General features: G+C 39.9%; 1 protein-coding gene across 5 annotated transcripts in view; it reads left to right on the top strand.

Annotated features, from left to right (window-relative positions):
* The window catches only part of tln2b (talin 2b), a 98,557-nt gene that overhangs the window by 60,711 nt on the left and 10,636 nt on the right, over positions 1–27,210 (top strand). For 3 of the 5 annotated variants that reach the window (XM_008412280.2, XM_008412278.2, XM_008412279.2), the window contains exons 22-51: positions 1,661–1,774; positions 1,933–2,046; positions 2,138–2,272; positions 2,464–2,592; positions 3,121–3,223; positions 3,917–4,125; positions 4,557–4,676; positions 5,207–5,404; positions 5,899–6,038; positions 6,525–6,618; positions 7,965–8,054; positions 8,173–8,295; positions 8,875–9,018; positions 11,511–11,696; positions 11,845–11,985; positions 12,587–12,768; positions 14,811–14,943; positions 15,058–15,159; positions 15,300–15,470; positions 15,731–15,877; positions 17,230–17,331; positions 17,512–17,631; positions 18,240–18,386; positions 21,152–21,318; positions 21,476–21,659; positions 22,007–22,132; positions 24,128–24,244; positions 24,717–24,902; positions 25,967–26,074; positions 26,691–26,796. In XM_008412280.2, coding sequence (XP_008410502.1) covers positions 1,661–1,774; positions 1,933–2,046; positions 2,138–2,272; positions 2,464–2,592; positions 3,121–3,223; positions 3,917–4,125; positions 4,557–4,676; positions 5,207–5,404; positions 5,899–6,038; positions 6,525–6,618; positions 7,965–8,054; positions 8,173–8,295; positions 8,875–9,018; positions 11,511–11,696; positions 11,845–11,985; positions 12,587–12,768; positions 14,811–14,943; positions 15,058–15,159; positions 15,300–15,470; positions 15,731–15,877; positions 17,230–17,331; positions 17,512–17,631; positions 18,240–18,386; positions 21,152–21,318; positions 21,476–21,659; positions 22,007–22,132; positions 24,128–24,244; positions 24,717–24,902; positions 25,967–26,074; positions 26,691–26,796 — 4,138 coding nt within the window. The remainder of the gene's footprint in view (positions 1–1,660; positions 1,775–1,932; positions 2,047–2,137; positions 2,273–2,463; positions 2,593–3,120; positions 3,224–3,916; positions 4,126–4,556; positions 4,677–5,206; positions 5,405–5,898; positions 6,039–6,524; positions 6,619–7,964; positions 8,055–8,172; positions 8,296–8,874; positions 9,019–11,510; positions 11,697–11,844; positions 11,986–12,586; positions 12,769–14,810; positions 14,944–15,057; positions 15,160–15,299; positions 15,471–15,730; positions 15,878–17,229; positions 17,332–17,511; positions 17,632–18,239; positions 18,387–21,151; positions 21,319–21,475; positions 21,660–22,006; positions 22,133–24,127; positions 24,245–24,716; positions 24,903–25,966; positions 26,075–26,690; positions 26,797–27,210) is intronic. The other 2 variants (XM_017305321.1, XM_017305320.1) reach the window with 1 other exon arrangement.

The raw sequence follows: 27,210 nt of genomic DNA, 5'->3' as shown, positions 1-27,210 counted from the left end.
AGATAGATAGATAGATAGATAGATAGATAGATAGATAGATAGATAGATAGATAGATAGATAGATAGATAGATAGATAGATAGATAGATAGATAGAATATGCATTATGTCTCATCTAATGATAGGATAAAAGTTTCTTAGTAAACTGCAGAAAAACATACTCTTCTTTTTCAGTGCTTAACCAGCTTCTGGTTTAATTCTAGATTATCCTTTTACCCCTGTTCTTTTAAAATATGGTATCGCTAATTTGAAATATTTTCCTGGCACAGACAGGATACAAAATCTATAATTTTTCAATAATTGAAAAATTACTGAGGCCATTCTAGATGCCTAATCACAGATTGGTTTATTACATAACTAGTTTGATGTGTATTTTTGGTTCATTGTGCTGTTGGAACATCCAGTTGTATCCATTTTTCAACCAAGTTTTTCTCGTTTTGAGTTAGAGATGAAGAACTCGGAAGTCATCCTCTTTCTTCATTATTGAACTCACTGCTGCAGATCTTGCCAGTACGGTCCCGGTCCTCCCCGGACAGATTTATTTTCCATTAGCAAATCAGGCGCTGCTCTGCCCTGCTGTTCTCAGATTTCCGTACCTACATCAGAGGTAGCACTAGCCGGCTGAGCCCGGTACTGTCTTGTGCGAAATTCTGTTTCCCTTGTGTCGGGAGCTCGCACTGCAGCCAGATAGGTGCGTCCAACCATTTTCACAGCACTTCTGATAGATTTAACGGTAAAACGACTGACATAATCATGTCAAGGTTGCGACTTTCAGTTTAATCGACAGCTGCTGTTCAAAAAACAGCAACAACAAAACTGTAAATTAAATAAACCTGGTCTTGTGTGAGACTCTTCTTACACAGTATTTGTGTTTTTTGGGGGGGTTTTTTTATCACCAACTGTAAATAAACAACAGTCTTTTTTTAACTTTTATCATATTTACTTTAACCTGACAAATATCAGTCAGTCACCAAGCACTGTTTTGGTGACTACACACACATTGTGTGTATTTATAATTTTTTGTTGCTGATATAAAGGGATGGAAGCTAGCTGACTGCAGGACACAAAAAAGTAGCCTTCATAAAAAGAAGAGAGAGTGCAGGCTTTCTGGGAAATCTCGTTCTAATGTGAAATATGACTCAATACTGGATGAAAGGTATTTCCAGTTGCTAATATTTGTATCGTTAATGTCATTTACTGGTCTAAGATAAATCCTAGCGTTTGTATTAAAATATTTCTCTATGAATCCGAGATATATGAGAACGTAGTTCCTCTCTTCTCAAAGGAACTTTTTTTGTTTTTCGCCCAGGAAAGAAAAAAATGCGTTAAACCATTATTAAAAGCTCACATTGACGATGAGTGTATGTAAACTTGTTGCCCACCACAGTATATGAATAGACACGAGGTAAATTAAGAAGGACTGGTGGTGATCAGTTCCTGTCATAAAGACTGGGTTGGATTTTTTTTTCTCTTTTTTTTCTTTCTCATAACATTCTGGCTGAAACTCTTCTCTGTCTGATTAGAAGTCTGCCTGTGCCAGAACACGGCAATATATCACAAGACGGAGCATACATGAGTGCTCCTCTTTGCCAAGATCCTTTTTTTGCTGTAGACTAAATTGTTTCGTATTTTTATTTTTTATTTTTTTTGCTCTACGAACAGATTGCTGCTAAGCAGGCAGCGGCTGCTGCAACTCAGACCATAGCAGCTGCCCAAAATGCTGCCGCTTCCAACAAAAACACTGCTTCACACCAGCAGCTTGTACACAGCTGTAAGGTACTGTCATGCAGTCTTTCTAATGCATCTTCTTTTTATGCGGCGTATGTATTTTGCTGGTTTACTTTCAGAGACCTCCTTAGATTTTGCAACACTTTTCTCTTGTAGTCTCATTAGTGTAGCATATAAAAATGCACTGGGGATATTTTTAATTCCAGGCAGTAGCAGACAGTATTCCCCAGTTGGTGCAAGGAATGAGGAGCAGCCAGGCCCAGCCTGAGGAGCTTGGCCCTCAGCTCGCCCTCATCATGGCCAGCCAAAGCTTTTTGCAGGTAAGCACGATGCCGATGACCATCTAGCCTTTGCTTTTATTTACATCTAAATAATGGATTTTTAAAAATATTTCTGTCACTATCTTGTCAGCCTGGAACCAAGATGGTTGCGTCGGCAAAGTCAGCTGTGCCAACTGTGGCTGAGCAGGCTGCTGCTATGCAACTGGGCCAGTGTGCCAAGAATTTAGCAACCTGTCTGGCAGAGCTCAGGACTGCCATGCAGAAGGTATCCATAACACTGTCAGCGATAACAGGATTCATCTGAATGCCACAGGATATTTGCTTGCTTTTGTATTTTAATGAAACTCCACTCCTTTGATCTCATCTAGTAATATCAGCGGCATATAGCATCTGTCTGTTCTGCATAATTGAGTTTGAATGACATTTTTTTTTTGTTTGTCTGGCTGTTATCTGAAGGCCCATGAAGCCTGTGGCCCTTTGGAGATTGACTCGGCGCTCAAGACAGTGCAGACACTAAAGAGTGAGCTCCAAGATGCAAAGAGGTCTGTGATTGATGGCCAGTTAAAACCTCTTCCAGGAGAAACGGTCAGTAGGCAGTGAGATACATTGCAAAATTTATTTTTTCTTACTGAAATAATTGATTAAAATGACTCTATGCGGATGTTCCTGTATGTTTTGTTGGACTAATCTAGTAAGATCTAGTAAGAAGGAGGCAAACTAGGTCCAAATCCTAGTATTACAGCTTTACAGTTTCACAAAGTTTCTGTTGAGAAACAGATTTAAGACGTTTAGCACATTTAGAGACTGAAAGTTTTCCCCATTCTTTGCAAAATTCCTCAATGTGAGTCGAATTGAATCGAGAGTATGTATGAGCAAGAATGTATTTGAGTATTGACACAGATTCTCAATTGACTTGGTCAGACTAACACATAAATATGTTTTGATCTACACCAATACTTCAGAGTATTACCACACTCTGAAGTATGGTAATACTGCAGAGTGTTTACTCATTCATTTTCCTCCATTAATGCATGAGTATTTTTATCTTTGACATATTTATTTTGGTCATGTATAAGCAGATGGACCTAATGATTCACTGTGTTCCTCTTGCAGCTGGAAAAATGTGCTCAAGATTTGGGAAGTACATCAAAGGCGGTGGGCTCCTCCATGGCCCAGCTGCTGACCTGTGCTGCTCAGGGCAATGAACATTACACAGGTAACCTCTTCTGAGCAAATACAAGATGCTAGCTACTCATTCCCACTTTTCTCCAGCAAACCGACGAACTGCAGCAAAAATAAAAGGCTAAATTGGGTTCCGATTATATTTATTGTTTTCAGCACTCTTTTTTTTTATATAATCTGTCTGGCTGTTGTTTCTGTTAAATGTGATTTCCTGAATCTAGGTGGAGTTAAAGACGTGTAGAGCACAGCTTTTCCAACAAAAAGCGCTTCCAGGCACTGCTTTATGCTGTGGCTCAGGGTGCTGCCCGCTGCTCATTAATCTTTTCTCTTTTTTTTACTGGATTTAACATTTCATCAGCAAATGGCTCCACTCTGCTGGTTAATGCAATTTGATGCAATTTGCTGCTGTTTTAGCTCTATGTGTAATAATTTAAGAGCACCTCCCATGTGGAGGCCGTATTTATTATACAACCTCATTAATTTAGACAGTGAGGGCATTTCGCTATCGTAGTTTTGGTCACAGTATGTTTCTACTCCCAGCTGATTTATAGGATGTTGCAACAATTGCAGCCAGTAGGGAAAATAAATATTCTTTAACTCAAAGACTGCTGAAAACAGTTTCAGGAAATATATATATATATAAAAAAAGACAAGTTTACTGACTATCCTTGCTATGTTTTATCAGCAAGCGCATTGATTCATTTAATTATTTTCTTTTTTATTGCAGGTGTTGCCGCACGAGAAACAGCCCAGGCTTTGAGGACTTTGGCCCAAGCTGCCAGAGGCGTAGCGGCCAGCACAAAGGAGCCTCAAGCCGCAGCGGCCATGTTGGATTCGGCTCAGTACGTGATGGAAGGCTCGGCCATGCTGATCCACGAGGCCCATCAGGCTCTGGTTCATCCGGGAGATGCTGAGAGTCAGCAGAGACTGGCTCAGGTAGCACAGGTCCCAGCTATTTATTCCCATATGTGACATCAATGTCCCCCCAGTGATTACATTGTTCTTCTCAGTCCTCTTCCCCCATATGCCTGCTGATTTGTAAACATTTCTGGTTTTCCATAACAATCATCCCCTCTAAGCGTTACTATTTTCTCCCCGCTGAGTCCTTTGTTGCCTGACATCCCTCCCTTGGGAATAAAACCATTCATTTCCCACAGACCCTTCAGGAGATAAACATATTGTTTAGCATAAATCTGTGACAGCAGCAAAAATTAGTGACAGCGCTCTAAGCTCAATTTGCATTTTAGATGTTTGGGGTTTTTTTTTCTCTCCCAGTATAGCTCTGCTTTGCTCTTGGGCTTTATTGTGCATCACATTATTAGAATGGGTAATGGCAGTCTATTCACTGATGTTGTGCTGTGTTTCAGGTAGCTAAAGCGGTGTCACACTCACTGAATAACTGTGTGAACTGCCTACCAGGCCAGAAGGACGTCGATATGGCTCTCAGGAGCATCGGGGAAGCCAGCAAGAAGCTCCTGGTGGACTGTGTGAGTCCTGGTCAAGCTTAGAATATTAGAATATTATTAAAAAGCTGTTTTACTTCAGTTGTTTTTTTATTCCAGTCACAAAGGATCATTATAAATAAGGGATACAGCTTGGAAGCATATTAACTGAAACTTGAGTAAGGGAAAAAAACTATAGTAGAAAACGTACAAAAAACTGAAATAACTGCAGCCTTGGGAGGATTGTGAAGCAAAGTCGACTCAAGAGTTTGGGGGAAATTTACAAGGTGTGAAATACAATATATTTGTACATATTGTTGGTCAAGTCAGCGTTCTCCCCTCTAATTGTGTTGGTCATAACATGGATACAACATTTCATTAGCTGTAATTCACAAATAATAGAAACGAATGCTTACACACTGCGTGCTATGAAACTGCACAATACACAAGTTTCAAATTCCGAAATAAATTCCCAATATAAGTGTGACTATTCAGCCTGCACCTGTATTTTAAAAAGTCTATGCTTTTTTGTTTTTTTGTACTGCAAATCCTAATAGTCTGACCTGTCTTTGAAGCTCCCTCCCTGCAGTAAGACTTTCCAGGAGGCCCAAACTGATTTGAACCACACAGCAGCTGAACTCAACCACTCAGCAGGCGAGGTCGTCCACTCATCCCGTGGAACAAGCAGCCAGCTGGCCGCAGCCTCGGGGAAGTTCAGCCAAGACTTTGATGAGTTCCTGGATGCTGGCATTGAGATGGCAGGACACACCCAAGTAGGTTTCACAATCAGGCAACTTCCTCCTCCACATTCCACCGAGATGACTTTTCAGTGGAGCGCTTAGAACGTCGTTGTGCTGAAAGCCTTAAATACGGCGTGTATCTTTTTATTACCTTATTAGCTAAGATATTGCTTAAGACAGTGGTTAATTGAACATTTTCACCTTATTAACTTGGGAGCACTGATGGTCTCTAACAGCGCCTACACTTTCAGATTTAATAGGATCTAGTGGTGCTCTTGTTCTGGTGATTTAACTCATTAGTTTGTAAAGACGGAGTTCAATAGGAGTTGACACAGCGTGACACCTAAGTTTGAGCCCGCAATGCACAGAGAATGCTTAGTTAAGGAGATGCCATCATTACATTTATTTGCCATTCTTGCCAAGATAGTAGTTTTCTAACCTGCAGATGTGGTTATTGTTTTCCGTATTTTTTATTTATTTTTTCCATCTGTCATAAGAATACATGTATTCTTCTTTGCTTTATCCAGAGCAAAGAGGACCAGATTCAAGTCATTGGTAATCTGAAGAACATCTCAATGGCATCGAGTAAGCTGCTGCTGGCCGCCAAGTCTCTTTCTGTGGATCCAGGTGCTGCCAATGCGAAAAATCTTCTCGCTGTAGCAGCAAGGTACGATATTATTCAGAGTGAAGCAGAATCGTTCCCATTGTCCACTCATGATGTCGAGTCTCTAGCTGGTTCTGATTTCATAGGTTGTGATGGACACACAAAACATCTTCCTGCCACATCTGTATGCCACTCCTACAACATGTCTGTTTGGTCTTGCTAAAGGGAGTGCATATTGTCTCCTTAGTGGAGAGAAGCCAAGCAGCTGGTCCCATTGGGCTTTTGGCCTGACTGACTCCTCTCTGTCTAATTAGGAGGATGGAAGCCTTGGCTGGAGCTTGTCTGTGCTCAGCAAGGCTGAACACAAACTCAAGACAATCTCTGTGCCCCCTGTGCACCGTGTTATCCAATCACAATGAGAGGCCAGCTCTGCCATGCTTGAGTAGGGAAGCTTATAGCATATGTGAGGCTGTGTGTGTGTGTATGTGCGTGTAGTTTTCACAGGTGAGAGTTAACAGCGGATGTTTTGGGGCCGCTGGTGTGTTTCAGGGCAGTGACGGAGAGCATTAACCAGCTGATAACGATCTGCACCCAGCAAGCAGCGGGACAAAGAGAGTGCGACAATGCCTTGAGGGAGTTGGAGGTAGATGGTTCCCACATTCACTTCACTTCACACAGACAGTCACCATGCTTGAGGAACAGATGTGTTTACATGTATACATTTACATTCCATGTACATTTTATATTTGTGTCCAAGCTCACAGCAGAGAATAGAATGATAAAATTCATACAGACTGAGAATTTTTGTTGAGCTCAAGTACAATATTTTTTACTGCTACTCAGAATGTTATCACTAAGTTGCTCATGTTCTTTTCTCATAGCTTCTGAAACTTTACATCAAAGTCTTACAAGTATAGAATTCTTTTATAATCCTGTATCAGCTAAAGTGCCTACTCCTATTTTCACCTATAATACATTTTTACCTCATTGCAAAAAAATGCAAAACTGTGAACTGAAATCTTACCATAGGATTTAAGGCTGAATGGAATAGACATTTACACTGCCTATTTAGAGATAAAGCAAACTATTTTATAGCACATTTTTGGGTGACTGTTCTCAAAGGTCCCAACAATATTAAGTGTGAGTTATTCTGAGGATGCCTCAGATCATGGTTGATTCTGTGCTCTCATTTGTGTTTACTTAATTGTTACAAGGTGCTAATAAAAACTGGCATATTTTTTGCCCAAAAAAACGTTGATCTAACATCCTGAAAATATCACTTTTCACAAGACAGATTAATCATGAAAGGATATTTTGAGAATTTTGATGATTTCTGTATTTTTACTGAATTTTTAAAATGTTGGGGGGAATACTGGTAGGTACTCTCTCAAGTAACTTTGCTTTATGTGTGACTATAATCATTGAACCTTTCTTAATTTAGGACATTAAGATATTTGTTTTTATATTTACTTTTTTTGGAGGGGGCAACTATCCATTAAGCTGATGTAGGACTGACATAGTGTTTCTTTTTTTGGGTGGAGGACAGGGTAAAGGATTTGTTGGGAGGGACATAAGCACGCCTGAACTTACGTTGAAGGGCTTGAATCTCTTTTATTTCCATTTCCAGTTGCAGTTATTTTTCTATCTGATCTCCCTCATTGGGCCCCTGGAGAGTAACAGTTAAAGTGGTTGCACTGTCTAAACTTTAGGATCCAAAGCATTTTACCTTATGAAGCCTGTGTTCAGTTTCCCCATGTTACTACTCTATTACCTAACCGAACATTAATTTCAACACCAATAAACTTTAATTAAAGGGACTGATTGATATAATTTATCTTTGAAGCATCATCTAATATGTGCTATTTATATTGAATGGCCATTTTAATATCTGAATTAACTGCTTGATAGATTTACAGTGGTGTTATAGCAGAAATGTTTATTGATGTGTTCACACTGGTTCAAGTTATTAACATCTCCATCTGTGCGCAGGCTGTCAGAGGTCTCCTAGGCAACCCCAACGAGCCAGTAAATGAACTCTCCTACTTTGACTGCATCGAAAGCGTCATGGAGAACTCAAAGGTACTGGCGTTTAAAATGATTCAGACTGCTGTATGCTTTAATTGTCAGAGGTATTTTATGCAGCAGACAGTTTAACATTTAATTTGTCCGCTTCTTATTTATTTTTGATGCGCCTCAGGTTCTGGGAGAGTCAATGGCAGGCATTTCTCAGCACTGTAAGACAGGTGATGTTTTAGCCTTTGGGGAGAGTGTGAGTTTGGCATCCAAAGCTTTGTGTGGGCTGACAGAGGCTGCAGCACAGGTGAGATCACAGCATCGCACCAACGCACTCTGGGTGATACCCAGCTTCTGCTGTCATTTTGGATTTTATTCTGTTTACTGTGTTTGCGATCACATTTTCATAATAACTAACCAGACTGCGTTAAATTTATTTATTTATTTTTTTTTTTCAAAGCCGCACTGCATGAAAAGAACCTAAAGCATCATGACAGGGTTGAAAACACTCAAATACTATTTGGAGTCTGCTGGGGAGCTTTCTATTGAGTAAATGAGACACATGCAGAGTGAGGCAGGTCTTTTTTTTTTGAAGATTTTACAGTCTGCCACCCTTAAAACTCTTAAAAACATCCTCATGTTGTTGACTTTTCAAGAAAGGAGCAATTTTTTTGTTCGCACCAGCTTTTACTATACAAAAGCTTCCATATTACATGTCGTGAATAAAACGTATATTTGCGTGGAAGTTGTATATGGATTTGCACTCATGCATGTCAAATTCGTCGAATGCCGGAATGTAGTAACCAGCAAACTACATTCCAGTTTCCTGGTTAAAAACTAACTCAGCAGACACTCTTAACTCTCTGTGTTTCTGTCAACCCTTTAGGCCTCTTACCTCGTAGCTGTTTCCGATCCTAATAGTCACTCAGGTCACGAAGGGCTAGTGGATCCTATTCAGTTTGCCCGAGCGCATCAAGCCATACAGACAGCTTGCCAGAACTTGGTGGACCCAGCCAGTAGTCCCTCACAGGTAAGATGATGCATCTTAATCTGAAAGACGCCACAAATGGTCATTTTCTGGCATGTGGCAGTTGCTTTATGCACCTTTGTAAATGAGGATGACAAAATGCCTGAACTATAACCTTTTTAACTGTGAAAAGTAAAACACTCTAAAGACATTGCATTCATTATCTTGTTGTTTACCATTTTACTTTCACAGAGAAATGTGGTGGCCTTTTGCTCTCCACTCTACAACCTAGCTTGGCAGCATTTTGTCTTTGCACAGCCCTCAGCCATTTAAGCAACTGACAGGTCAACTGAATAAACATTGATTGTGTTGTTGCAGTGTAATTGTGTGCTTTAAGAACTCGTGTTAGGTGTTACCTTCAGATGCCCCATTATGTTAAACACTAAGCAGGAACAGACAGAGTGTTGGAGCAAAGAGTTTAGGGCATTATAGCTGCAGTAAGTAGCTTTTATAAAAATGTACTTTTTTCCATATTTGTTAAAACTGTCACTATGTCCAGACAGAAGAATTTGAGTCAGGTAATCTGTGGAAACTCAAGCTCCTCTCCTTCCAGTCATCCTACTGCCATTTGCAGAAATACACCGCTTCCGGTCAGAAACAGCAAATCATAGGCTGGAGGATGTCTTGGCAGTGTCATTCAAGCTCGTGCATGCGCTGCTTACACCCAGGCCTAAAGATTTTAGTCTTGCTTTGGAATTGGGGCAAAAGACTTGAGAGTTGACTTGGATTTCCCCCTTTAACTAAGATATAATCAGGGGTGAAAGTAAGGGGGTACGGCAGGGTACTACGTACCCCCATAAGATTTAGTGGGGGTACGCGGTACCTGCAAGAGAGGGGAGCGGCTGTCTGCTGTAAAAAATCATTGGGTTCACTGTTCAGCCGTGAGTTCACCCACTAATCAGCCGTGACTGATTAGTTTTTCAAGAACAATCTAAAACACGACTTAATCAGTTAATAAATAACTGTTTTCCCATTTCATATTGTTTCTGAACTGTTCGTGCTTTGCTGGAGCAGGTGTCCAATAATACGTTGATCGCGGAAGGTTTTGAGTCGATCTCGGCATTAGGTGACAAACTGAACGCCGCCAGGAGGCTGAGGCCAGCATGTCCTCTGACTCTTTATCAAAAACGTTCGTAACTTTATTAAAGAACAACAACAAAACATCTTCAAATTAATGACCAGACAACAATAATAATCTCAGTGATTATTTTTCAACAAGGTGTTGCACAATTCTGTGCGTTTCGGTTCCATTACCAAAATAACTAGAAGAGCAGGAGTTTAAAATGAACAAGTCAACCACCGCTGTGTTCAGGGAGCTCTTATTAATGATCGCAAAATAAATATCAAGTCTGCAAACCTAATATCGTAACGGACTGAATGTTATGTTTTTGACGTAAACTCTGGTTGGCTTGTGGAGCGCAGGAGGTTGCCATGGCAACSGGTGTGCTTAAATGACAGAGAGAGACAAAGAGTAAAAAAGTGCAAGTGGTTTTGAGTTGATCACCTGTTCGGGTTGTTTTACCTTTCTCTTGGCGCATCACAGCCGCTGTAGTTTCTGAACATTCAATAAACAACAAACTTGGACTAAATACCTCGTTCTTTGTGAACATCAAACACAGTAAATATGTTTCATTAAGTATTTAACAAACAAATGGGCTCTACCGCGATAATTATGTAAAATTAAATGAATTGTCTAATATAAAAAAAATAGTGTGGTGCTGTCGTGCTCAGAGTCTGAGAGACTTTTTCTTCATCAAACTAATTTTTTTTTTGCCTCTTGGAAATACTGATGTTGATGAGACTTTCTCCAAAATAATAACCTTTTTCAACCTTTATAGCTCGACTGTTGAAAATGAGGCTCTAACTTTCACAAATGACATTGAAATAAAATCCAGWCCAACATCTGGTTTGAGGTGATTCCTCTGGAACCTGTTGGAGGAAAAATATCCCAACTTCAGAAAATGAGCTTTAACCTAACAGAGCTCTGTGGTTCCTCCTATCAGTATGAGAGTCAGGGTGAGGAGGCACCATGTTAGGAAGAGAAGTGGAAGCTGMAGGATCTTCAGAACAAACAGGTCATGATGCTAGGCTACTGATTATCCCTGTCTGGACACAGGATCAATAGAACCAGTTTAAAAACTAAAATGAATGAATGTTTTACAGACATGGAAAACTGGGATACACTCCATGCCATGATGTTCAGAATGTATGTCTCATGTCATCTCAAGGTGTCAACATTGCAGCCAGTGGGCTGAAGAAAATACAGCTTTATTTTGTAGCAGTTCAAGAGCTACCCACCTTATAACATATATATATATATATACATATATATATATATATAGGAACACAATTTGGTAGTTTTAGTGGGTGAAGGGTACACCACAAACCTCATGTGATTTGAAGTTATTGTTGGCATATTGTAAATGCATTTTGATATCCCGGAGTTACCTACATTTCTAAACTTGTTTGATGTTTGCCGTTTATCTGTCCACAAGATCCTGTCTGCAGCAACGATTGTTGCCAAGCACACCTCAGCTCTCTGTAACGCCTGCCGTCTAGCCTCTTCTAAAACCTCCAACCCTGTGGCTAGGAGGCAGTTTGTCCAGTCAGCCAAAGAGGTGGCCAACACCACAGCCAACCTTGTCAAAACCATCAAGGTCAACTCCCCAACCGATCAAAACGTTGAGTGTAAATTTGTTACAGATTATTTTTTGTCTGTCTGTGGTTGGTCAAAGGAGATGGTGCAGATGTGTATGTATACTTCAACTACTTTCAATTACAAGACCAAAGTAGGCAGACGTATTTTCATGCAACGTTTTCTCTTCACAGGCATTAGACGGCGATTTTTCGGAGGACAATAGAAATAGGTGCCGTGTTGCCACAGCTCCACTCCTTGAGGCTGTAGAAAACCTGTCAACCTTTGCTAACAACCCTGAGTTTGCAAGCATCCCAGCTCAGATCAGTAATGAGGTATTCATGCGTTGTAATGATCCTTTGCAATGGACCATTCTTCATGATGTTGTTTTAATGATTATACATGCAAATGAGAAAACCAAATAGAAATGAAGGAATATCTCTTATGAAATTCTTTATTTGTTTAGTTTAGTGATGACTGTCTTCCTATGAGGCAGCTCTTCACAAAAGTAGAGAATTTGACCAGAGATTACGTTTTGTCTTCCTTTCTCTTTCGCCGTCAAAATAAGATCCAAGATGGATTTTGGTTTTCCATCTTAGCAGCGCGGTGCGTGCACGGTGCTCTAAACGCTTTATGGCTGTAATCTGTTGGAGGGCAGTGTTTAACAGCACTTGCTCTCACTACAGCTGCTATAATCTTCATCATGTTAATCTAATTGTCAAGGGAGGTTTTGGCTCGCATCATAAAGACTAAAGGTGTTAGTCTCTACGTCTGTGTAAAGCTGCCTTTCTAATCTCATCCCTCCATTTGATTGCACGTTTGATCTCTCCAAGGTAGTCAGAGAATATTAACACCTTTGTCGGAGCAACATGGCTGACTGCTGGCTGTTCAACCTGGGCTGTTGATTCACTCACACAAATCCTTTCATGTCTCCAGGGCTCGGTGGCTCAGGAGCCTATAGTGCGCTCGGCCCGGTCCATGCTCGATAGCTCCACTTACCTCATAGAAACGGCCCGCTCGCTGGTCCTCAACCCCAAAGACCCCCCCACATGGTCCATTCTGGCAGGCCACTCCAGGACGGTTTCTGACTCCATTAAAAGTCTCATCACATCGATCAGGTTAGTAGAATCCTACTCGCCATCTGTTCCTGCACAATTATCCTGGATCAAGGATTTTAGAAATGAACTCGTAGCTGGAGAAAACACTCCGATTCTGAAGCCACGGGACGTGCTTTCTGATGTGCTTTTCAAGTTTGCAGTAAATTGCTATTCTCAATTTATAGTAACCATAATACCAACTGCTTTGTACTAGGTTAGGTAGCTGCAACAAATCTCCCCGTGTGGTGCTCCACCCATCCTGTTGACTTCAACTGGATGACTGGATGATAACCTATTTAAAAGAATAAGTTATCATTTCAAAAAATGCTTTTTACATCATTACGCGATGAGAAATAATGGCACTTTTTCATTTAGAAGCGTTTTACATGTGAGTGTGCGCTGGTTGCCTCTTAACCTCTTAGTGATGACTCCTGTCCATCTCCACTCCTGGCAGGAAAAGCTTGATTACAGAATAAATAGAAGTGGGTTAATCAGTAAGCTTATGCTATCATGTAAGGAGGGAAATAGATTTTTTGTGGGATTATAGGTATTAATTTTTCAAACCTGAAAAAAAAAATGTTATACAGTGTATCGCAAAAATATTAGAATACTTTGTGCTTTTTATGTTTTGTTGTAGCGTAATCACAGATTTCAGTGTGTTTTATTTTGAATTTTATTTAAAAGATAAACACAAATAAGTGCAAATTTTGTTGCCAAAATTCCTGTCAGAAATGCTCAAATTCAGTCAGTTGAAGAGCATCTCTAAACTTAAATTTTCAACTCTTTGTACAGAGTCTGAATTCCAATTCAGGCTTTGACTGTTCCTTTCTTGCACATAAGTATCTACTTATCAGCTTCCTTGTCCTGGTTAAAAAGAGAAGTATCTCCACAGGATGATTCCCACATGTAATGTTGTACAGTTTGTCCAAAAAGATCAGCTTATATCACATGTTGGTTTTGCCCCCCAACGTAATTTATCCCCCAAAAATGTCTATTCCAAGGACTTTTCTTCAAACACCAACTGTCTTTTGGCAGTTATTTATAAACGCCAGGATTGTGAGCCACACAAATAATTGATGACAGACTATCCTATCTGAGCTTTAGATCTCTGCAGTTGCTCCACCATTACCATGAGGCTCTGGTTAATTGCTTTATAAGCTAACTTCTCCTCAGTTTCAACCCTGACCTATCTGATGTGTTCCTCTGTCTTTATGATGCTGTATGTTCACTAGTGTTCTCTAACAAATCACAAAAAATATGGATTTATGCTGAGTTTAAATGACGCACTGTTACGACCCGGCTCGGCCAGGGGAAAGGGAAGCAACATTAAAGAAACCTAGGTGGTAAGGTTTTACAATTTAGGAGTTTATTACGGTTTTGACAAAAAATAAAAAGGTAAAAATTAACATCAAAAGTTAGGGACTTACAAAAAAAAATGTACTAAATAAGAAAATCCACAAAACAATCAGGGTTGTAAACCAGATATCTTAACCAAACAAAAATGGACTTTCCATACAGATTAAACAAAAACAAACTACAAATCTCTAACAGAGATTCAGAGATCCCTCAATCACTGTAGGCCTCAGGGAGTGGCACTGGAAGGCAGGGCTGCATCCACTTCCAAGTGGAGTCAACTTGATTAGAAGCTGCTGATGGTACAAAAAAAAGGAAAAGAAAACATACACAAGGCCACTGGCCGTAACACGCACGTTTAGACACTTTTTACTTGTTAGTAGATTTTTGAATGTAACTGGTTTTTCTGGCTTTTATTTATGAATATCAGAACATAAGAGGCTTAATACTAATGCATGCCACACTTTTAAGTTTATTTGTGGAAAAATGAAAAGCATGTTCTGAACCAGTCTGGGTTGGTTCATCATGTGTAATCCTAACAACATGCATAAAATTTGTGGTTCTACTGTAACAATATGTCAAAAAGGTCCAAAAGGTATAAACACTTTTTTTTTTTTTTGCAGCCAGCTTTTACTTTTTTTACTTTGTAATATTTTTTATCAAAGGCATATAAATCTTTTGCATATATATTTCCATATTTCTGGTGACAGGGACAAGGCTCCAGGGCAGAGGGAGTGCGATTACTCCATTGATAACATCAATAAATGTATCCGAGATATTGAGCAAGCCTCCCTGGCTGCAGTTGGGCAGACACTGCCCTGCAGAGATGATATCTCCATGGAGGTGAGTGCACATATCCCATCAGCTGCGCCCTGTTTAATAAGAGAAATAACTGGGGATCTGTTAGCTTTTCTGTTGTGGCTTCAGCTGTAATTATCTGCTGGTGCGACTCAACAGGCACTCCAGGAGCAGCTGACATCCTCTGTGCAGGAGATCGGTCATCTGATTGATCCTGTCTCCACAGCAGCCCGAGGCGAAGCCGCCCAACTGGGACACAAGGTGCTCTTGTCTGACCGTGTAGCTCTTCATCCCCTTTGGATTCAGAACAAAAGCCCATTATAGACAGGGTTTTTTCTTTCCCTATTTTTGTTCTTCAATCCTTTTCTTTTCTCACATATCTCTTAAACACATTCTTGCAGGTGTCTCAGCTGGCTGGTTACTTTGATCCACTCATTGTGGCATCAGTGGGCTTAGTCTCGAAACTGCAAGACCACCAACAGCAGATGACCATCCTGGATCAAACCAAAACACTGTCCGAGTCTGCCCTTCAGATGCTCTATGCTGCCAAAGAAGGCGGAGGAAACCCAAAGGTGCACAGTTGCTTCTAATACTCTTTTACTGTAAATGATGTGCATTTTGGATAAAGACTATATAGTTAATGAAATTCCAATAAGATAATTTAAGATTAATTTTACTTAAAATATTTTGATGCACTGCATTTAATAATCAGATATAGTGCGGCCTCGCATTTTTAAATATTCTGTGGTAAGACACCAGCCAGAGTACGACACTGAATAGTTAGTTTGGAACAACTAAGATAAGCAATCCTGATCAGTCTTTTCCTCCCCAGGCATCCCACACTCATGATGCCATCTCTGAGGCTGCACAGCTGATGAAGGAGGCCGTGGACGACATCATGGTGACTTTGAACGAGGCAGCGAGCGAGGTTGGCATGGTCGGGGGCATGGTGGAGTCCATTGCTGAGTCAATTGGCAGGGTGAGTAAGGGTGTCTTTTGTTCCACTTCTATTTCATTTGTCTATTTGAAGTGGGCCAAGTCGCTGTTTTTATTCAGTCCCTAAAATGTGGCTTTTGTACTATAGAGATCTTGATAAAATGTAGCCTAATTAAAATTATTGACAGCCAGGCTTAGGTTGCCTATTTGATTAATCTCAGCTATATTTACAGGCACATCTCAATAAATTAGAGTATCATTGAAAATGTGTTTTTTATTTCATTAGATTCGAATTCAGTGGAGTATACATAAAGTGATGTATTTGAAAAAGTCTGTTTCTGTTCATTTTGATTAATATGGTTTACAGCTTATAAAAACCCAAATGTATGTTTCTCAGAGAATTCAAATATTACATAATACCGATTTGTAAAAGGGTTTTTTAATACAGCTATGTTGTTTTATAATCATGCCATGACCTGCACACTTGACAGTTTTCCAGCACATTGTTAATAGCCACCTTCCTTAGCAATGACCATTTGTGTCTTCCCATCCTTGTGGAAGGTGTCAGTGACTGAGGACTTTGCCCATGTGTATTAATGGAAAGTTGAGTGGAAGGTAAAAGTGTGCTGGAAAATGACACACAAGCAACAGACATAAACAAAGCAGAGTGTAGTCAATGTTTTATAAATTTATGAGGCATGAATTGGAATCAGAGCTTTAGGTCAATTAAAATTTAATGAAATGCATTTTATTCAGAAATCCTAGAGTCTGGGGGAGAATAGACATGCAGAGAATCCAAGATGCTCGAGGTCCAGTGTGATGTTTCAACAGTCAGTTTCTAATTTGTCAGAATGATTACTGAGGTTTACCCCGGATAAATAATTTCGTGGGAAGTGTTCTGAGGTGGTGTCTTTGTTAGCAATTATCATTACGATCCAGATTTGAATCCACTGGTGATGTGAACTAAGACTCATCCTGCAGGGACGTCAACATGTTGACAATGGGGTTAATAATTGATAACGATCCACACATCCGCATAGGCCTGGATCAGATATTTACCTCTTGATTTGCTTTCTTGTAAAATCTGTATTTAATAAGGAACTGTAAAATGACTGCTATCTGTGATCTTATCTTTTAGCTGCATTTTATTTATTTATAAACAATCTGAATCGTTTGCTGCTTTCCACTTTTCAGAGGGAGACTTGCATTGGTAAAGACAAACTATTTATTAATGACATTTCCAGCGATGCACGTGACATTCTCCTGAAATGTTTTCCAAATAATAAACTATTTAAACGGCCCATCTTGGCAGCCCACCCTTCAAGTTCTCACATACGTAAGAGTTCCTGGATTGAAAATAAGTGGGATTTCTAAATGGATTCTTGATCCTAACAGCTCGATGAAGGAACTCCTCCTGAACCCGAGGGATCTTTTGTGGACTACCAGACGACCATGGTGAAGTTTTCCAAGGCCATCGCCATCACGGCACAAGAAATGGTGATTGCAATACAAAAGCACTTAACTGTGTAGAGCTACAGTCAGTAGACATTGGAATCAGCTTTATTCGGCAAGTTTGTGCACAGAAACAAAGACTTTTGCTTCAGTTAGGGTTTGCTCACAGTGTCTGAGAAAACATCATGTTTATGGTGAAAATATGTTTAATCCTGCTTTAACCAGATGACCAAGTCTGTGACCTGTCCTGAGGAGCTCGGTGGCCTTGCCTCTCAGGTGACTGTGGACTATGCGCAACTCGGACACCAAGGGCGCCTCGCTGCTGCTACTGCAGAGCCAGAGGAGGTGAGCTCCTCTCTGCTGTCTTTAAAAGGATATGTGAGGAAATATTACATACTTTAGTCTTTTTATGTGGCTTTGACGGTGAAATGTCTGCATTTTTAATGAATTTTAATGGATTCCTCACACTCTGATGAGCGCAAGTGCTTTCTATTCTTAGATATCCTTCACAAACTTCACCAACAACAGGAGATCAAACAGAAAAAAAAATGTCCCCTCAGCATTCATCCTCTCGCAGCACCCACTTGCTGCTCTCTCAAATCTTTTCTGATTTATCCTGAGGATGGCTGTGTGCAAATATACCACTAATAAGCACAGCAGCTCTTATCGTATCTTGTATATAACAAGCTGTTTGAAACCCTGTTGGTTGCCATAGTAACAGGCCGCTCTAAAAGCCTATAGTGATGCTTGTAATGAAGTACCACCCACCCATGAATTGCAGTCAGGAAATTAAAGGTGCAGTGCCAGCGTTTCCTCTTTGAGGGTGCTTGAAATGTTTCATTTCGCACCTCTCAGTAAGAGATCCTAGCTTGAAGGGTGATTGTTATTTTTCGAGCATGACTCAAAACAAGAAGGCCGATGCTGTGTGAACACAAGCCGGTTTGTGCTTTCAGGTCGCTTTCCAGATTAAGACACGGGTGCAAGAACTAGGCCATGGATGTATCTATCTGGTCCAGAAGGCTGGAGCTCTGCAGCTCAGCCCCACCGACAGCTTTTCCAAGAGGGAACTCATTGAGTGCGCCCGGGCAGTCACAGAGAAGGTAAGCAGCAACAAAGTCAGAAACTGGTAAAGGAAGCCATTCGTTGCTCTTTTTTTTCTTATGCTTTTGTTATAATTTCAAATTATATTTTCTAAAAGTCTGAGCATGTTAAATCCCCATCAATCTCTCCTTTTTTCTATAAACAGTGAATTTAAAAGGTCTACACATCTTAAACTCAGTTTTTATGATATAAAAAAATCTGACTTTGTGAATAATTCATAAACTTTTTCTAGCTTTATTGTAACATGTTTCCTGTGAAATTTCTGTGAAAATTATTTTAAGAAAAAATATAAAAATTGTTCTTAATGCAGTTTGGGTGTTCTTGGAAATCACATTCCATTTCCATTCCATTTTCTTTATAATCAACAGTTATAAGGCACAGGATTAACCTGGAATTGGCTTCATCAGTCCTGAAAAAACTCCAACAAGCCTGAATCAAATGACTCGATTACCTCCTCGGCATGCTATCAAATTCTGCAGAGGCCTGGCCGATTACTTTAACCTGATGTGTTTGAACTGGCATCCATGTAAGAGTTATTTCAAACTGGCTCTTGAAGACTGGAGTTGACCACCCCTGAACTAAACCCACAGTTCGCAGAGAAGTTACAGTGACTCAAAAGGATGGTCATCTTCTTGGTTAACGGTAGAGCAGACACAGCATATATGGAGGCTAAAGTCCTGTAAGCAAATGTCCCAGATTTAGTTTATGACCCCAGGTCATGTAGTGCATATCTTCACATCTTATCTCTGCTGTTCCTTTACTTGAGTTCATCACTTTGAAGGCCACTAGCATTCTGCAAATTCTTAAGAAAAGGGATATCATGAAACCCATCAGCTTTAACTCAAAATCCTCAGGTGTTTGTAAGACAAGTAAAGAGGAAGGTAGATATTTTTTCAGCTTTACTATAAGTCAAAACAGATGTAAGGAAAATGAAAAACAATTTTATCTGAAGAAAATCTAAAACTTAAATTTAGAATTAAAATATCAGAAAACGGTATGGGCTAATTAAAGCTTATGGACAAGAGATTATTCTCACAGCTTGATATATTTGCAGAAACTTTGAGCAACAGAGTGAGCAAAACAAATATGTGGAAGGATGATAGACTCCTATGAAAGTAGAGTAATGCTGAAAGTGAATCTAAATATGGCTTGATCATTTGCTTTCTGAAATGATTTGCCATGTCACACCAACCTGTTTTTATAAAATTCCACTGTATGCTGTGTTTTTGTGTGTAGATATGTAACACAATTGTTGAAAACTTGACCTTTTTTTGTCAATCTAGGTGTTACCAATAAGAAGGGGTGCGTTTAATATATTGTGGCATACGTGACATGTTTGACATTGATTAAGCCTAAAAAGCTAATTAGTATTCATTATAACTACAGCTGTGGTGTTTAAAGACTGGCACAGCTGTTTTTTTTATATAGTAGGCTATATTGAAATCTAGGATTATGCAAATTGCTTTCTGCAGTAGTTGCCCGATAGCTATTCTTCTGAACCAGTAACAGTCATTTACTCCAGTTTCAGTGCAGGTGAAGTCACAACACAAGTTAAATGTCCTGAGGACTGTAATTCCTGAAACATGTAGAAAAACAGACGCTGAGGAGGTTTTCCTTCTTTGAATACATTTGCAATGGCTGTTTTTTTTTTTGTCTTACAAGGAATTAATCATCATCCACCCATCCATTGGCTATACCCGCTTATCTTTGTAGGGTCACGGGGGAGATGGTGTCTATCTCCAGCAGTCATTTGGCAAGTGGTCGGGTACGCCCTGAATACGTCATCAGTCCGGTTGTAGTGTAGCAAGCAGTTTAATTGTTTGTTATGTTAGGCTGTGCCACCTGCTGGCATACATTGGTAAATGCAATGTAAACCACAAACTAAGAAACATATTTGAAAGTCTATTCTCTGACTGAGACAATAAAAGGACTTTAGAACTCATGCGCTCTATTTTTTATTTTATAAAGATAAACACATTTATGAGGTTTTGTTGAGATATTAAATCTTTAATCTTGAAAATCTTCTCCAAGTGATAAAAGGCCGACTTTGTAATTGCCTTTATGTGTCACTGAAAGTTCAGGTCTGTCTAACTCCATCACTACACACACATTTCATGCCTGATTAGTTTCTAGCTGAAATAGCTGTAACTTTGTGCTGAATCTCGATTGTTCCTCTTTAGGTCCAAAAACAATAACTTAAGTTTTATTTCTATTCAGCTGGAGAACGTTATGGCATACCTACATAGTAATTTGGTCTATGCATCTGCTGAGAGCTTGAATTGGTTCACTGTCACCTGGTGACATCGCAGTGTCACCAGTTTCCCAGGATGAAACCCATTGTTATGGTAATTAATCACTACTTGTTACAATCTGAGCTAGCAGGAGCATGTAAATATTAAATGAGAGGGGCCCCAGGATGGACCCCTGTAGCTCCAAAGAGGAACCGTGAGGAAATAGTCTACACTTTGTGAGGCCAAGCATTTAGGCACCCCTGACTGGGAAATTCAAGGATTTATCAAACACGCATGAAAGGATCAAAGCAACATTATAACACTCAAAAGAAAAGTCTCAAAAGTCTGTTTTACATGACACTCTCCCCCCAATCTCCTTAAATTTAAGAGGAGCTGAGAGGCCCCATCCACTCCAGGAACCTCACTTTTACTAGGGCTGCTGGAATGTGATCTAGTTGTAGTTCTAGTTTCGTTTCTAACTCTAAATAGAACGTTTCAGATATTGTTTTTGTGTGCTGTTTCACGTGCTTCAGGTATCCTTGGTGCTATCAGCACTTCAAGCGGGAAACAAAGGCACCCAGGCCTGCATCACAGCAGCCAGTGCTGTGTCAGGAATTATCGCTGACCTGGACACCACGATCATGTTCGCCTCAGCTGGAACTCTGAACCCGGAGAACGAAGAGTCATTTGCTGATCACAGGTGCCTCTGACCTGCACTCTAAACAGCCATTGAAAAACTGGGCTTGAATGAAGAAAATAAGATGTTCCGACTGTTGAGAGAGACACTTAGTTTTATGTTGTTGGTGCTTCACTACGACTAAGGAGCAGATCGTCACACAATGTGTCGCGTCCCTCAGGGAAAGCATCCTGAAGACGGCCAAGACGCTGGTGGAGGACACCAAGCTGCTGGTGGCGGGAGCCGCGTCCACCCAGGAGAAGCTGGCTCAGGCTGCACACTCCTCAGCCAAGACCATCACTCAGCTTACCGAGGTTGTCAAACTGGGGGCGACCAGCATGGGATCCGATGACCCTGAGACACAGGTGATGAAAATCCACAGCACACTAATAGAAGTTTTTCCTTTTCATGTAAAAAACAAAAAAAAAAAAACACATCTGGTTTTCCATTATGGTTTTATTTAATAAAACTCTGCTCTTTTTTTTTTTTTTTTGTATTTTGCATTCTGTGTTAGATTCTCTCTGACTCCCATTTCATCCTACATTGTGCCTCTTCTTTCCCCTGAGTGCATACCACTATCTCTGCTTTCCACTAAGTCTGAAGTATCATGACTAGCTCGGAGCGATAAGTGCTAAATCCTCTCCCCAAAGCACAGCCGATAAGCCTACACTCTGACCATTGTGCTTTATTGATTCCACCTCTATCTCCTCAGGTGGTTCTTATAAATGCAGTGAGGGATGTGGCCAAGGCTTTGGCCGAGCTCATTGGTGCCACCAAATGTGCTGCTGGCAAAGCACCTGACGACCCGTCCATGTATCAGCTGAAGAGCGCGGCCAAGGTACGGAAACGGAGCTCTGAAACAGATGACTGTCACATCTCTTTAAGTGGTGGATTTATTTCACAGAAAGCCCTATTGCTGATAGCAGGAGGCTGCAGAAATGCATTCGGCAAAAGCCCTCTTTATATTATTACCTGTAGATTGATGCATGCGGTAGCAATACGCTGAGCTTTTTTTTTTTTTTTTCACAAGGAAGATGTGACAGCTCTTATCAGAGTCTTTGCTTTCTCTCTCATATCTGTGGGACTTGAGTTGTCACTGATATATTGTGTGTATGTGTTTGTCAACATGAACGAGAACGCCGGTGTGCATTGCAGAAGCTCTTAACAGATGTGACTTGGAAGCGCAATGTGTATAAGGCAGAACAGTCTTTGTGCACTTTAGAGATAAAAGGCGATATTTTTTTTTCTTCGTTTTAATGAACTCCAGTTCTAATGCCATCCTGGGCAGTTGCCCATACTAATAAGAAGACCCACCGTCGCATCAACTACACTGTTAATTAGCAATAAACAAAGTAAAATACAAAGTTGTGAATTTTATGGATGTCATATATAAACTTGTGTGACAAAAATAGTCAATGGAGGATTGCATAAAGCTTTCATTGTTTTACCTTTTGGCAAGAATGGTCTCAACCACATAATTAATCCACAAAAATTGCTGGTGTCATACAGAGGGACATGTCCTTTTATGGCAAAGAAATGTCAGGAATGCTGGTCCTAAGTAGTTCTGCAGCAGCTCCTGTTATTAAATTATTACTATAAATTATATTATACTATATTATACTATTATTACCATAAAAGTGTAATAATATAAATTATTACTTTTATTGCTGTATCTTAGTTTTAAATGCACATTTTGTACACATCATAGCTGCAGCCTTGGTTTTAGCTGTTGTTGGCACTTTTTAATTACCGTATGTATATTGTATTTATGTCTGCTCATCGCTTCTTAGAATGTACAAGGACTGGGTCACTGTAAACAAATTGTCCTTCAATGGTTCATACATTTTTCTGACTTCTAAAACCTGAAAATGTGCATCAATTTAAAAAAATCCTCCCATGCAAGATTTTGGGGGTTTTGTTTCAATGATGATATGTGAATACTGTTAAAAATGCACTTATAAATGAGCAACAATTTTGTATCAAGCAGCCTGATAACTGATCCGTGAATGATTTCTCTAGCATGTCTGTTTGGGCCAATCTCTATAATTAAATATCCCTGCAAAGTAATATAAAACTATATTTGCATATCAAACAGCGGTTATATAAGGTTCAGATTTTGTTAAGCTAACCGACACAATTTCCAGTTAAATGTATGTGGTTTATTATAAATCTTAAGACATGTCTAAGAGGTCCCAGTTGCCTGAAAAATGTCCATGGACTATTGAACAACAAAGCTTGCTGAGCACTTACATAAGGATCCAATCAATTAAGAGTCTTCTTGCAACAGAGCCTCAGGTGCTTCTAATCAGATCAAAACAAAGATCTGCTTTGAAAATGTTGTTGAATTTCTTCTGTAAATGTATATATTTTTTTTCTAATTTAAGTAAGTGCCAAACAATCTAGCAGACATAGCTTGTTGCAACAGGATTAGTTGAGTTTTCTCATCTAAATGGAATTAGGGCCACCCATGGATGTGTTCATGTTGACAGATTGGTTCAGTTCCTCCAACATATGGTGACCTCTGAACAGGATACCATCAAAGTCCTGGCGATCGTGTTTTTCAAATTCCAGAGTCCAGAGTTTACTGCAGTTTACTGAGCACGGCGCAGGCACAAATATGTGGCACAACAAGTCAGTTAATTTGTTCCTTTTTATATTAACAGGATTAAATTCTAGTCATTTTAGCAGCAAATAGGATTATTCACAGTGTGATTATCAGAGAAATGAACAGTTTAAATATTTTGTATAATGAAATTGTTGGCCTCAATGGAGGAAGTGCTCTGCCTTCTGGTTTAAGTTCATGGCCTCATTTTTTTTCTCTCGTTACTGACAGGTCATGGTGACCAATGTGACTTCTCTTCTAAAAACAGTGAAGGCAGTGGAGGATGAAGCCACTCGGGGCACAAGGGCACTGGAGGCCACCATTGAGTTCATAAAGCAGGAGCTGACAGTAAGTGCATCTGACAGGCCAAGACTCTTCTTTATGGTCTGTTGAGAGTTAAACATTGAGAAACAGCCTTTCTGCAAAGCTGGGTCAGGGATATCTGTGTCTATTATTCTGAACAACACAGGGAAGCTTTTTGTTCTTTTTTCCCCCCTTTATTATCAGTCCAGCTCTGTTCCTTCTCCTCTCTCAGCCCCTGCAGGTTTTCCCACAGCTCTTATCAGGGCCTTGGTAACGGACACAGCCAGAGTGAGAAATGAAGAGGTTCCAAGAGCTTGTTTTTATGTAATTTGCTTCTAATCCTTATCAGAGGACCTTTAGCCTCAAGGGAGTCTTACCGAGACTCCCTTAAGTTCATATTATTACGCTGCCTACATTTTTCATGCGTTTTCCAGACGATATACTTGTGTAAACTGTGTTTGCTTTCTCTCTGAGCACGTACCCTATCGCAGCATTGTGATTCTCTTCTTCATTGCAGGTGTTCCAGTCCAAGGACGTCCCGGACAAGTCGGCTTCACCCGAGGAGTTCATCCGCAACACAAAGGGCATCACTGTAGCCACAGCCAAGGCCGTGGCCGCAGGCAACTCCGCTCAGCAGGAGGACGTGATCGCGACCGCCAACCTGAGCCGCAAAGCCATCTCCGATATGCTGACTACCTGCAAGGTGCTAATCCACTCCACCTTGCCAAAACAGGCCTCACACAGACAGCACCAGGCTGGCAGGGAACACGCGAACCCGAGCCTGCTGAGAGCAGATATTATCGAGTCGAGTTTATTTTTTGGATGCTGCTGCGGGAAGTGACTCAGTCGGTGTTCAAAGTCAGACTAGAAAGCAGGATACACTCGTCACCCGCTGAGCAGGTTTAAGAACACAGAAATGGATGATGGATGATTGAGCAGCGCGGGCTGTGTTTTTCCACGTTTAAACATCAGTAAGAAATTGTCATGGCGGTTGAATTTTAAGTAGATTCAACCTTAAATTGAATCAGAATTTTGGACTGATTTCAAGATCTTCACTTTTTGTAAAGCTTGACCCAACAGCACAGATTTTAAGTGATTTTGAACTGTAAGAGGTCATAGACAAAATAAAAACTTACTTCATCAGTCTCCATGTTCAACCCAACAGAGTGTTTGTTCTCACTCTACCTCTATTGAGCAGATGTACAAAGATGTTTGCAAGTAATAATGTTTGCGAATGCAGGAAATGGTATACATGTGTTCAGTCAGCACGCCACAACAGAAATCAAATAAACATGGTTTTATTTTAGTCAAATTTCAAGAAATGCAATTGTGAACAAGTGGTTCTTTTTTATTAATCTGTACTACATATAACAATGATAACATCTGATATTGTTTTTTTTTTTATTTTAGGATTTTTTTCTTTTTTATTAATGAAAGCCATCTTTGCTTTGCCATGGATATCAACTTTTCAAGTATAGATATGTCAGACATATTACTTTTTTCTTTTAGAATTGATGTATATTTATGCACAAAACAGAAATGAAATTATTCAAAGGTAAACTTCAAAACGAGCATAAAAAAATGTAAGGAAACCCAAAAGGGTTTATTGAAATCATATGGGGACGATGGCATTCGTTCCACAATCAGTGGGTTGCCGATTTTTTTCCTTCTCTGGCTTCTGATGCTTTAGGTTCCAACCTATTTTATGCATTTAGGTCCTTCAGTAGTGACATTAAATGTAATTTTCAGCCTTTGCTTACTTTACAGCAAGCTGCACATCATTCTGAGGTGGGCGAGGACTTGAGAGGAAAAGCCTTACAGTACGGCACCGAGTGCACCACCGAATACATCAACCTTCTGGAACAAGTACTGCAGGTGTGTGTACACTTACATAAACCATTTTTATTGAAAATGAAATATTTTGGGAAAGATTCTCTTCTATGTAGGTCATGGCTTGTGCCATTTATTTTTCTGAACAAGAACAGTTTTTTTTTTTCAAATGAGAGTTAAAATATATGTAAGGTTGTAGAAATTACATCAACTTACTAGATGAAATCTTTTATTGCAACATTAATCAGGTCTGGTGTACAAGATTAATTCTTTAACTTTGAAAAACTTTTCTCAGTTTCTGAAAGACAAAACATATCATCTTTCCAGTATCGTATCTTTCCTGTTGGACTGGTCGTTAAATGTCAGCTTGTATGCCAGTTCCAGTTCATGTACATTATATGGGTAATATATAGAGTGCATTGTAATTAAGAGCATGCAATGAAATAAAATGCTTTGCTCAGCCAAACTTCAAAAACCCAAATCAAAATGTTTGAATTGTTTTTTTTATTAACCTAAAAATTTGAGTTGACATGAATAGGTTTTTTTTTTTTTGTTTTTTTTGTTTTTTGTAATCCCTGTCATAACCTGGGAGCATAACTCCAGCCGACCTCTCATTCTCGTTGTTTGTACATTTTACAAGGATGTGCTCTTGTGTTTTCAGGTGTTGCAGAGACCGATGCCAGAGCAGAAGCAGCAGCTGGCCATGCATTCAAAGCATGTGGCAGCCTGTGTGACGGAGCTTGTCCAGACAGCCGAGGCCATGAAAGGTGACATCCACAAACACACCCATACGTACGCACCCACTCACTTTGCTGATCAAACACTCTTAGTCACTGAGTGTAGCTCAGTGCCATTTAGTCACTAATGCCCCCATTCTGCCTGATGCATCATTTATTGGAGGATGCAGCAGAAGCATTCAAGGGTTTAAGGAACCTGTGAAAATTATTATGTTTTTGATACTGTTAATAACGGCAACAAGCCTCCATGCAGTCCAGAGTACTCAGTATATATTTTATATTTTTATGACATCAGTAGAAACAGAGATGAGAATTACAAGCAGACCATTCTCAACACATTTAGAGAGCACAAGAGTTTTCTAATAATCTGTGTCTGAGCCTGTATGCTTTGTCATCAACAAAAAAATTCCAGGGCCGCCACTTTTATAGACACCCTCGTAAATA

Source organism: Poecilia reticulata, linkage group LG6 (assembly GCF_000633615.1).
Source record: "Poecilia reticulata strain Guanapo linkage group LG6, Guppy_female_1.0+MT, whole genome shotgun sequence".
In the NCBI taxonomy this organism is placed as follows: Eukaryota; Metazoa; Chordata; class Actinopteri; order Cyprinodontiformes; family Poeciliidae; genus Poecilia; species Poecilia reticulata.
This window is presented reverse-complemented; position numbering and strand designations above follow the sequence as displayed.